Source organism: Salvelinus alpinus, chromosome 4 (genome assembly GCF_045679555.1).
Source record: "Salvelinus alpinus chromosome 4, SLU_Salpinus.1, whole genome shotgun sequence".
Taxonomy (NCBI): Eukaryota; Metazoa; Chordata; class Actinopteri; order Salmoniformes; family Salmonidae; genus Salvelinus; species Salvelinus alpinus.
The window spans coordinates 19017770-19030182 of NC_092089.1; the positions used below are offsets into that span (position 1 = coordinate 19017770).

Sequence of the window (12413 nt, forward strand, 5' to 3'; positions counted from 1 at the left end):
AGACAGCCCTTCTATAAAGCCCTGCAACACAGCCACACCTACTAAACCACTGGTCCCTCCCAGACAGCTCTTCTATAAAGCCCTGCAACACAGCCACACCTCTAAACCACTGGCCCCTCCCAGACAGCTCTTCTATAAAGCCCTGCAACACAGCCACACCTACTAAACCACTGGCCCCTCCCAGACAGCTCTTCTATAAAGCCCTGCAACACAGCCACACCTCTAAACCACTGGTCCCTCCCAGACAGCTCTTCTATAAAGCCCTGCAACACAGTAACACCTCTAAACCACTGGTCCCTCCCAGACAGTGCTTCTATAAAGCCCTGCAACACAGTAACACCTACTAAACCACTGGTCCCTCCCAGACAGCTCTTCTATAAAGCCCTGCAACACAGTAACACCTACTAAACCACTGGTCCCTCCCAGACAGCTCTTCTATAAAGCCCTGCAACACAGTAACACCTCTAAACCACTGGTCCCTCCCAGACAGCTCTTCTATAAAGCCCTGCAACACAGTAACACCTACTAAACCACTGGTCCCTCCCAGACAGCTCTTCTATAAAGCCCTGCAACACAGTAACACCTCTAAACCACTGGTCCCTGATATCTCTCCACCTATTGTATTCTGGAGGGAGCTTTTGTAAAGCAACACTTTGGAATGTTTTCAAGCTTTCTGTTTGCTGTTGCTGAATGTTTTCACATTGTTACCAGGCTCTTGTAAAATGATATTTGACATTTATCCAATAGTTTCTTGTTCCATTCTTAGTGGGTAATTACAGTATTCATGTACTGCAGTGGCTTTTGGATCCCAAATGGAATAAAAACACGTTGTTTGTATATTTTGGAAATGATGTAGACGATAACACAAGTCACAACCAAAGAACATATGACGTTATATAAGTATTTCTCTTGAATGGATTTGGCTCCTGACACGGTACATGAAATAACAGCAGTGTGAACTGAATGCCTCTAGGTTCCACAGCCCTGCCAGGTAACGCCGGCTTCCAGGACCAGGTAGCCGCTCTGAAGTGGGTCCAGGAGAACATGGAGGCGTTCGGAGGTGACCCAAGGCTGGTGACGGTGGGGGCAGAGCGGAGCGGAGCCGACGTGGCCAGCCTACATCTGACCTCTCCCTCCTCGCGTGGTCTCTTCGACAGGATGCTGCTCATGGTAAACTGACCTGTGACCCCTGATCCTCACTGACCTTCACTAAGAGTCCCAAATGGTGCCCTATTCCCTATATAGTGTACTGCTTTTGACCAGAGCCCTATCAAAAGTAGTGCTCTATAGTAGTGCACTAAATGGGGCTCCTGTGGATGTGTTACTAAGCCCTCGTGTGTAAATAATGCTGTTACAGTAACAGTTTTAACCATTCCGGCTGTTTACAACTAGTTTAGGCTGTCAAACAGTAACACCCTTGTGATTAATGGTACGAATGTCACTGATCATGCAGTGTGACAGTCATCACAGTTTTACTTCCACATTCACGGCATAGTCCAGTAGGCTATGTCCTCTCTATACAGCAGGATTATGTCTTCTCTATACAGCAGGATTATGTCTTCTCTATACAGCAGGATTATGTATTCTCTATACAGCAGGATTATGTCCTCTCTATACAGCAGGATTATGTCTTCTCTATACAGCAGGATTATGTCCTCTCTATACAGCAGGATTATGTCCTCTCTATACAGCAGGATTATGTCCTCTCTATACAGCAGGATTATGTCTTCTCTATACAGCAGGATTATGTCTTCTCTATACAGCAGGATTATGTCTTCTCTATACAGCAGGATTATGTCTTCTCTATACAGCAGGATTATGTATTCTCTATACAGCAGGATTATGTCCTCTCTATACAGCAGGATTATGTCCTCTCTATACAGCAGGATTATGTCCTCTCTATACAGCAGGATTATGTCCTCTCTATACAGCAGGATTATGTCTTCTCTATACAGCAGGATTATGTCTTCTCTATACAGCAGGATTATGTCTTCTCTATACAGCAGGATTATGTCCTCTCTATACAGCAGGATTATGTCTTCTCTATACAGCAGGATTATGTCTTCTCTATACAGCAGGATTATGTCTTCTCTATACAGCAGGATTATGTCTTCTCTATACAGCAGGATTATGTCCTCTCTATACAGCAGGATTATGTCTTCTCTATACAGCAGGATTATGTCTTCTCTATACAGCAGGATTATGTATTCTCTATACAGCAGGATTATGTCTTCTCTATACAGCAGGATTATGTCTTCTCTATACAGCAGGATTATGTCTTCTCTATACAGCAGGATTATGTCCTCTCTATACAGCAGGATTATGTCTTCTCTATACAGCAGGATTATATCCTCTCTATACAGCAGGATTATGTCCTCTCTATACAACACGATATGTCCTCTCTATACAGCACGATATGTCCTCTTCATTTAAGCCCATATCCAGTCTTAAGAGTTCAGGTGGATGGCTTGTGCGTACTCCCCCTCCTCTTCCTCTTCCAGTGCTGTAGTGCTGAGTCCGTGACCGTTACCGGGAGGTACACACACACTGCTCCTCCTCTTCTGCCTCCTCCAGCTGCTGCTCTTCCTCTCCTTCCTCATGTCCCCCAGAGACATGTAGGAGGAGACTGTGTTCCGCAAGCCAAAGCTGATCATAGAGTCTCTGTTGCCGGGGTAACGATGAGGCTGGTCTGTCAGCTCCGAGCTGGGGTTAGAATAGATATGATGCAGCGTTAGTATATGGAGTTAGCCTGTTATCTATCACTGATAAACTACATTGAAAGCTAAACTCAAAAATAAGCTCAAACACATATGTAATTGTCAGACTCCATGAAACTCCCAGAGAGGGGTAGTGACAGATACAGATGGATGGGGAGAAACAAGGTTGGAGACAGAGGGGCTGAAGGCGGGAGAGAGGGGGACTGAAGGCGGGAGAGAGGGGGACTGAAGGCGGGAGAGAGGGGGACTGAAGGCGGGAGAGAGGGGGACTGAAGGCGGGAGAGAGGGGGACTGAAGGCGGGAGAGAGGGGGACTGAAGGCGGGAGAGAGGGGGACTGAAGGCGGGAGAGAGGGGGACTGAAGGCGGGAGAGAGGGGGACTGAAGGCGGGAGAGAGGGGGACTGAAGGCGGGAGAGAGGGGAAAGAGAGGTCAACGTTAGAGAAAGATGTACCTGTTGACGTCTTTCCAGTCGAAGTTGTTGTGCATCACCACAGGGGGTGCCTGGGAGGCCAGGTTGAGGTTGCCAGTGGTTACAGCCTGACAGGGGGTGGTGAGAATACAGCACAGGCCGTCTGCACAATCTGTCAAAGAGGAGGAGCCACTGTCGTTACCAGAGGAGGGGCCACTGTCTTTTCCAGAAACCATACACAGCTATCTGGTGGTTATAACCAGTTAGCTACCAGAAACCATACACAGCTATCCTGTGGTTATAACCAGTTAGCTACCAGAAACCATACACAGCTATCCTGTGGTTATAACCAGTTAGCTACCAGAAGCCATACACAGCTATCCTGTGGTTATAATTAGCTACCAGAAACCATACACAGCTATCCTATGGTTATAACCAGTTAGCTACCAGAAACCATACACAGCTATCCTGTGGTTATAACCAGTTAGCTACCAGAAACCATACACAGCTATCCTGTGGTTATAACCAGTTAGCTACCAGAAGCCATACACAGCTATCCTGTGGTTATAATTAGCTACCAGAAACCATACACAGCTATCCTATGGTTATAACCAGTTAGCTACCAGAAACCATACACAGCTATCCTGTGGTTATAACCAGTTAGCTACCAGAAACCATACACAGCTATCCTGTGGTTATAACCAGTTAGCTACCAGAAACCATACACAGCTTTCCTGTGGTTATAACCAGTTAGCTACCAGAAACCATACACAGCTATCCTGTGGTTATAACCAGTTAGCTACCAGAAACCATACACAGCTATCCTGTGGTTATAACCAGTTAGCTACCAGAAACCATACACAGCTATCCTGTGGTTATAACCAGTTAGCTACCAGAAACCATACACAGTGACTAAAATGTAAATGTACAAGGACACATTAATGACACAAGGAGAGAACTAGAGCTGAATATCTTCCACATCCTCAAAATAGCCAACTTCAGAAATGTACTTCGACCCCAGTGTACAGCTCATATGACTCCACTCAGGGAATATAGTACAGCAGCAGTACAGTGCATTGGAGTTGGTGCGGCTGACTCCACTCAGGGAATATAGTACAGCAGCAGTACAGTGCATTGGAGTTGGTGCGGCTGACTCCACTCAGGGAATATAGTACAGCAGCAGTACAGTGCATTGGAGTTGGTGAGGCTGACTCCACTCAGGGAATATAGTACAGCAGCAGTACAGTGCATTGGAGTTGGTGCGGCTGACTCCACTCAGGGAATATAGTAAAGCAGCAGTACAGTGCATTGGAGTTGGTGAGGCTGACTCCACTCAGGGAATATAGTACAGCAGCAGTACAGTGCATTGGAGTTGGTGAGGCTGACTCCACTCAGGGAATATAGTACAGCAGCAGTACAGTGCATTGGAGTTGGTGCGGCTGACTCCACTCAGGGAATATAGTATAGCAGCAGTACAGTGCATTGGAGTTGGTGCGGCTGACTCCACTCAGGGAATATAGTACAGCAGCAGTACAGTGCATTGGAGTTGGTGCGGCTGACTCCCCTCAGTGAATATAGTACAGCAGCAGTACAGTGCATTGGAGTTGGTGCGGCTGACTCCCCTCAGTGAATATAGTACAGCAGCAGTACAGTGCATTGGAGTTGGTGAGGCTGACTCCCCTCAGGGAATATAGTACAGCAGCAGTACAGTGCATTGGAGTTGGTGCGGCTGACTCCCCTCAGTGAATATAGTACAGCAGCAGTACAGTGCATTGGAGTTGGTGCGGCTGACTCCCCTCAGTGAATATAGTACAGCAGCAGTACAGTGCATTGGAGTTGGTGCGGCTGACTCCCCTCAGTGAATATAGTACAGCAGCAGTACAGTGCATTGGAGTTGGTGCGGCTGACTCCCCTCAGTGAATATAGTACAGCAGCAGTACAGTGCATTGGAGTTGGTGCGGCTGACTCCCCTCAGTGAATATAGTACAGCAGCAGTACAGTGCATTGGAGTTGGTGCGGCTGACTCCCCTCAGGGAATATAGTACAGCAGCAGTACAGTGCATTGGAGTTGGTGCGGCTGACTCCACTCAGGGAATATAGTACAGCAGCAGTACAGTGCATTGGAGTTGGTGCGGCTGACTCCACTCAGGGAATATAGTACAGCAGCAGTACAGTGCATTGGAGTTGGTGCGGCTGACTCCACTCAGGGAATATAGTACAGCAGCAGTACAGTGCATTGGAGTTGGTGCGGCTGACTCCACTCAGGGAATATAGTACAGCAGCAGTACAGTGCATTGGAGTTGGTGCGGCTGACTCCACTCAGGGAATATAGTATAGCAGCAGTACAGTGCATTGGAGTTGGTGCGGCTGACTCCACTCAGGGAATATAGTATAGCAGCAGTACAGTGCATTGGAGTTGGTGCGGCTGACTCCCCTCAGGGAATATAGTATAGCAGCAGTACAGTGCATTGGAGTTGGTGAGGCTGACTCCACTCAGGGAATATAGTATAGCAGCAGTACAGTGCATTGGAGTTGGTGCGGCTGACTCCACTCAGGGAATATAGTATAGCAGCAGTACAGTGCATTGGAGTTGGTGAGGCTGACTCCACTCAGGGAATATAGTACAGCAGCAGTACAGTGCATTGGAGTTGGTGCGGCTGACTCCACTCAGGGAATATAGTATAGCAGCAGTACAGTGCATTGGAGTTGGTGCGGCTGACTCCACTCAGGGAATATAGTATCGCAGCAGTACAGTGCATTGGAGTTGGTGCGGCTGACTCCACTCAGGGAATATAGTATAGCAGCAGTACAGTGCATTGGAGTTGGTGCGGCTGACTCCCCTCAGGGAATATAGTATAGCAGCAGTACAGTGCATTGGAGTTGGTGCGGCTGACTCCCCTCAGGGAATATAGTATAGCAGCAGTACAGTGCATTGGAGTTGGTGCGGCTGACTCCCCTCAGGGAATATAGTATAGCAGCAGTACAGTGCATTGGAGTTGGTGCGGCTGACTCCACTCAGGGAATATAGTATAGCAGCAGTACAGTGCATTGGAGTTGGTGAGGCTGACTCCACTCAGGGAATATAGTATAGCAGCAGTACAGTGCATTGGAGTTGGTGCGGCTGACTCCACTCAGGGAATATAGTATAGCAGCAGTACAGTGCATTGGAGTTGGTGAGGCTGACTCCACTCAGGGAATATAGTATAGCAGCAGTACAGTGCATTGGAGTTGGTGAGGCTGACTCCACTCAGGGAATATAGTATAGCAGCAGTACAGTACATTGGAGTTGGTGAGGCTGACTCCACTCAGGGAATATAGTATAGCAGCAGTACAGTGCATTGGAGTTGGTGAGGCTGACTCCACTCAGGGAATATAGTATAGCAGCAGTACAGTGCATTGGAGTTGGTGAGGCTGACTCCCCTCAGGGAATATAGTATAGCAGCAGTACAGTGCATTGGAGTTGGTGAGGCTGACTCCCCTCAGGGAATATAGTATAGCAGCAGTACAGTGCATTGGAGTTGGTGCGGCTGACTCCACTCAGGGAATATAGTATAGCAGCAGTACAGTGCATTGGAGTTGGTGAGGCTGACTCCACTCAGTGAATATAGTACAGCAGCAGTACAGTGCATTGGAGTTGGTGAGGCTGACTCCACTCAGTGAATATAGTACAGCAGCAGTACAGTGCATTGGAGTTGGTGAGGCTGACTCCACTCAGGGAATATAGTACAGCAGCAGGTACAGTGCATTGGAGTTGGTGAGGCTGACTCCACTCAGGGAATATAGTACAGCAGCAGTACAGTGCATTGGAGTTGGTGAGGCTGACTCCACTCAGTGAATATAGTACAGCAGCAGTACAGTGCATTGGAGTTGGTGCGGCTTGAAAGAGTCAATATTTCCACGTTAGAAAGTAATAACTACCGGTGGTGTCACGAGTTCAAAAATAATGACTAGTTCCAGCCCTTAAAATAATACTATACTTATCAGCTCATCGTTCCTATAAATAGGTTCACATAGAGTCTACATGTGTTTGACTTTAATGTCAGATTGTAATATTCATCAGATATGATGGCGTCCCGGAAAAAAAACTCTTAGCAAAAAAAAAAAAAAAAGAAATAGATGTATTTTCAGATACGGCTATTGTCAGACATAATGCCTCCAAATCATTCACCTTTCACAGATTATGAAGGGGGATGACTACTTTAATCATGAACCTTTCACAGATTATGAAGGGGGATGATTACTTTAATCATGAACCTTTCGCAGATTATGAAGGGGGATGACTACTTTAATCATGAACCTTTCGCAGATTATGAAGAGGGATGACTACTTTAATCATGAACCTTTCACAGATTATGAAGGGGGATGACTACTTTAATCATGAACCTTTCACAGATTATGAAGGGGGATGACTACTTTAATCATGAACCTTTCACAGATTATGAAGGGGGATGACTACTTTAATCATGAACCTTTCACAGATTATGAAGGGGGATGACTACTTTCAATTTATGTAAAAAATAAAAAAAAAATCTACAAAAAGTGAGGTACAAGGTTTACGATGAATAGATTTAATGTCCATGATAATGTGACCGTATATTGTTATTTACCAGAGTAGTGGTTGACGAGGTCCTCTAGACACTGGAAGGTTAGACCAGGAGAGATGTAGTACCAGTTGTTGGGAAGGCGGATAATACGATAGTGTACCATAACCCTGTGCCGTACAGACAGGGTATACACTCCTACAACACCACACAGGCAAAGGAAAAACAAGACGTTATTACATCGGTTTCTAAAGTTGGTTCGATTTTGGTTGATCATTTTCAGTAGTTGATGTGAGAGAGTCTATCGGCAGTCCTGTAGTCGAAGTTTAGGACTCCATCTTTTATATGTACCATTTATTTAGGACATTTAGCGGACACCTTTATCCTAAGTGACTTACAGTAGTTGTTGGTTGCGTACCCACAACCATCGCGTTGCGAGCACCATGCTCTACAAACGGAGCACCACAAGGGGCACAACAGGAGCACCACAGGAGCACCTAAATTCCATTTAATTTACGGTACAGACGTCTGTCTCGAGGCCACTCACCTTTTTGACTTTCTCTTATCATGAAGGAGCCAGCTCTGTTTCCGGGCAGACGAAGCAGTTCCTCTGCTTTGGGTCGGGCCACCCCTTCAAACAACCAGCTAAATGAATTACAGAATACAATTCAACCATATTCATAAAGCATGCATTTTCATGGCCTTAGAACCCAGATAAAACAACCAGCTATGAATAAAGATTAAAACATTACCACCAGCTGTTTTAATCATAATGGTATCGTAGATGCTATCACCTTCACCTTTTCAGAATACCAAGCATTAAACCATTATCGTCAGCTTTAATCCGGCACTGGACTAGGAAAGTGTCAAATTAGTATATCATTAATTATTTATATATTTTTTTACTTATCTTTATTTTTTTACTTAACACTTATTTTTCTTAAAACTGCATTGTTGGTTAAGGGCTTGTAAGTAAGCATTTCACTGTAAGGTCTACACACCTGTTGTATTCGGGGCATGTGACAAATAAAAATTGGATTTGAACGTGATTAGATGTAGGAGGCAGATGCCATGGCAGTAGACTAGGAAGTGTCAGGTAGGTTAGTGTTGCTGTGAGTTCACCTACCCGTGATAGACCTTGGCAGTAGACTATAACAGTGTCAGGTAGGTTAGTGTTGCTGTGAGTTCACCTACCCGTGATAGACCTTGGCAGTAGACTATAACAGTGTCAGGTAGGTTAGTGTTGCTGTGAGTTCACCTACCCGTGATAGACCTTGGCAGTAGACTATAACAGTGTCAGGTAGGTTAGTGTTGCTGTGAGTTCACCTACCCGTGATAGACCTTGGCAGTAGACTATAACAGTGTCAGGTAGGTTAGTGTTGCTGTGAGTTCACCTACCCGTGATAGACCTTGGCAGTAGACTAGGAAGTGTCAGGTAGGTTAGTGTTGCTGTGAGTTCACCTACCCGTGATAGACCTTGGCCACATGGCTATTAGGGATGTAGTTCTCATATCCTGTTTGGACAGAACGAGCCCTCCACCAGTAACCCTCCCTGACAGAAGAGAAGAAACAAGGGAAGAAGGAGAGTGAGTCCCAAATAGCACCCTATTCCTTATTTAGTGCACTGTTATAGACCAAAAGGGCTCTGGTCAAAAGTAGAATTGGTCAGATTTGAGCCCTGTCTCTGTCAGTCTAGTCAAACAGATCAGCTCTTAGAGGAGGTGATGTTGTGTTGAGGGACTGAATGTGGAAGACTGGGTCTGCGTCCCAAATTGCCCCTTAGTCCCTAGATAGTGCCCTACGTTCTGGTCAAAAGTAGGGCACTATCTAGGGACTAGGGTGGCATTTGGGACACAGTTCTTAGATTCAGTTGGGTTCAGTCACTCACTCTGCCAGGAGTCTTAGTCTCTCTCCTATCCTGAAGAGAGGCGCGCTGACGTCTGCTGAGGGGTAGTCAGATAAGACTACCAGGGTTTCACCAACGTCTGCTGAGGGGTAGTCAGATAAGACTACCAGGGTTTCACCAACGTCTGCTGAGGGGTAGTCAGATAAGACTACCAGGCTTTCACTAACGTCTGCTGAGGGGTAGTCAGAAAGGACTCTCAGGGTATCGTTGTCTGGAGAGAAGAGAAACTATGATTATTTTTTTTATGTGCAAGGTTTTATTTATTTTACAGCATATTAGATAACGGTCATTCATATTCCATTCACCCAGCTCAATGTAACATCGATAGGTTTAGGCTACTACATGATACTCTAATTTCCCCTATACCCATCATGAGGTTGCTACAACCTAGCCTATGAATTAAAGTTTACAATGGTAGGTGCACAAGTCGAGAAAAATGTGAGTAATCAAGGTGACAGACAGTGACACATTCATTACCCCCTTGCACACTCTTGCCTGCATCTAGCTGATCTAGGGTGTAATCAGTTGCAAACAAGAGTTTCTATTGGACAAATTCAGGTGCATTTATCCCCGTTTCTTTCCTTTTGCTTCCGTTTAAGAAATGTTTTCAACAGAATTGGCGGAATGAATACACCCCTGATCACATGCAATCAGTTCTCTTTCATAGCAGCCACATACAAACAGCATGATTCCTTTGAAAGTTGTATAACTCATTGCATCCTACGCTCTCTCCTCCTCTCACCTTTTCCCTTCGCTTGTGGACTTCAGTGCACAATACATCAGCTGACTGTGACCAGGTGAAAACACCTTTCCAAACGCCATGTACTGGTGTACTATCTCAATTTGACCCGTTTCTCACAGCAGGAAAATAATCCTGCAGCAGCAGGAAATGTAAATTATTATGTGGATTATAATTAATGGACATTTCTGTAGGGGTTGATACATTTTTAGTTAGGAACAATGAAGTCTGACATGTTAAAGTGGAAATTACAAATGTTAGAAGCCTTTTTAAACCTCGAATAGACAACAATTTGCATTTCCTTCCGCAAAGGAAAATTCTCTGACAACAGGGCGATCAAATTAAGAGAGTACATCTGTACAGTATCTGCCAATCACAGGCGAAAGCAGAAGTGTTATCAGGTCATCCATATCAGATGAAGATTATATTATTTTTCCGTTTAGTCAACAGCTCTCGCACGGTCATTTCAAGATACTGAATGCCCACACACTGATGCTGTTACAAAAACATAAAATAATACTTTTTTTGTTATTTGTTTTTTTAGATATGAGTACATGTTGTTGAAGGTCAGGGGGTAGGGAAGTAGGATGCTGTTTGGTATTTAATTTAATGAATAAATATGTTTTATATTGCATAAAGGTCCAGTAAAAAGCAAGAGGTGACACACCCATGTCAGTTGAGGTGCTGACTAACGGAATAGTAAACATTCTACAACAGAAAGTCATACAGTACGCTGTATATATGCTCCATGGTAACAAAATGTTGCAAATATTGCGAAGTGATCATTTGACCTAATTCTACATTTATAAGCTTGCAGTTGTTTGGCTGCAGTTTGCATGAGAGGAACCTTATTTATTTTGGGTGAAATTATGCAAATGTTTACTCATGCACAGAGCAGTACAGGGCCAGTACAGCTTATGAAACCAAGTCACTCCACCCGTACTTAAAAATGACATCAAATTAACCATTGCCCATCAGAGACAATCTGCGTTTCCAAACATTTTAAATTAATCATTTCATAGCCATTGATTCTTGAAGAATATAAAACTAATTTGAATCCCAGATTGCCCCTTTTAACAGGATCCTTTCGTTAATAAAACAATCATTACCAAAATACAGACTTCCTTAACCAGAGAGACTTACTTCTCAGAAAGGGGTCAGAGCTGGTGTTGGTGTCATCTCCATTCGCTGGCATAGAGACTGGGCTGGTCCTGATGTTCCCCATGTCTGGTCAGAGAGCCTTGTTGATCATTTGGATGCAGGAATAAAGTGCTGGGAAGTGGCAGTGCTATGCGTGCCTGCCTCTCATTCCTTTATCTCACTATTTAGCCCAGCACTGTTATTCTCCAGTTTAGGATGTGGATGTTATCCCCCTTTCTTCAGATAGCCTTACCATACCAGCCTGTAGCAGCCTCAGTCGTTATACCTAATATAACCAATATTTGCTGTAATATAGCCGGAATTAGAATGTAATATAGCCTGAATTAGCTTAGCATGATGATACAGTACTGTCTAACGGTGATAAGCAGCAGCTCATCAGTCTATTCTAGTCATCCTGCCAATCTGTTTTTGTTGATCTCATCTTGTCACTTCCTCACTAATGGGGAAGTTGAGTGTGACTTGTTTTTCACCACATTTTTCCACTCCTGAAATAGACTAATCACCACCATGCAGTAGCCAATAGATGAGACTAATCACCACAGTGCTGTAGCCAATAGATGGCAGACTAATCACCACAGTGCTGTAGCCAATAGATGGCAGACTAATCACCACAGTGCTGTAGCCAATAGATGACAGACTAATCACCACAGTGCTGTAGCCAATAGATGACAGACTAATCACCACAGTGCTGTAGCCAATAGATGGCAGACTAATCACCACAGTGTTGTAGCCAATAGATGGCAGACTAATCACCACAGTGCTGTAGCCAATAGATGGCAGACTAATCACCACAGTGCTGTAGCCAATAGATGGCAGACTAATCACCACCGTGCTGTAGCCAATAGATGGCAGACTAATCACCACAGTGCTGTAGCCAATAGATGGCAGACTAATCACCACAGTGCTGTAGCCAATAGATGACAGACTAATCACCACAGT

The 12413-nt window shown here is 44.9% G+C and overlaps 2 protein-coding genes across 2 annotated transcripts in view; one reads left to right on the plus strand and one right to left on the minus strand.

Moving 5' to 3' along the window:
• Positions 1–12413, plus strand: part of tg (thyroglobulin) — a 92535-nt gene that overhangs the window by 61138 nt on the left and 18984 nt on the right. Inside the window, exon 43 of the mRNA XM_071395192.1 lies at positions 974–1170. Within this exon, the coding sequence (XP_071251293.1) occupies positions 974–1170 (197 nt within the window). The remainder of the gene's footprint in view (positions 1–973; positions 1171–12413) is intronic.
• Positions 888–11895, minus strand: LOC139572969 (src-like-adapter). Its single transcript, XM_071395882.1, has 7 exons — positions 11457–11895; positions 9557–9785; positions 9134–9220; positions 8216–8313; positions 7735–7866; positions 3170–3299; positions 888–2703 (listed from the first exon to the last, which is right to left on the minus strand). The coding sequence occupies exons 1-7, from the start codon at positions 11536–11538 to the stop codon at positions 2448–2450; spliced, it is 1014 nt and encodes a 337-aa protein (XP_071251983.1). The 5' UTR covers positions 11539–11895; the 3' UTR covers positions 888–2447.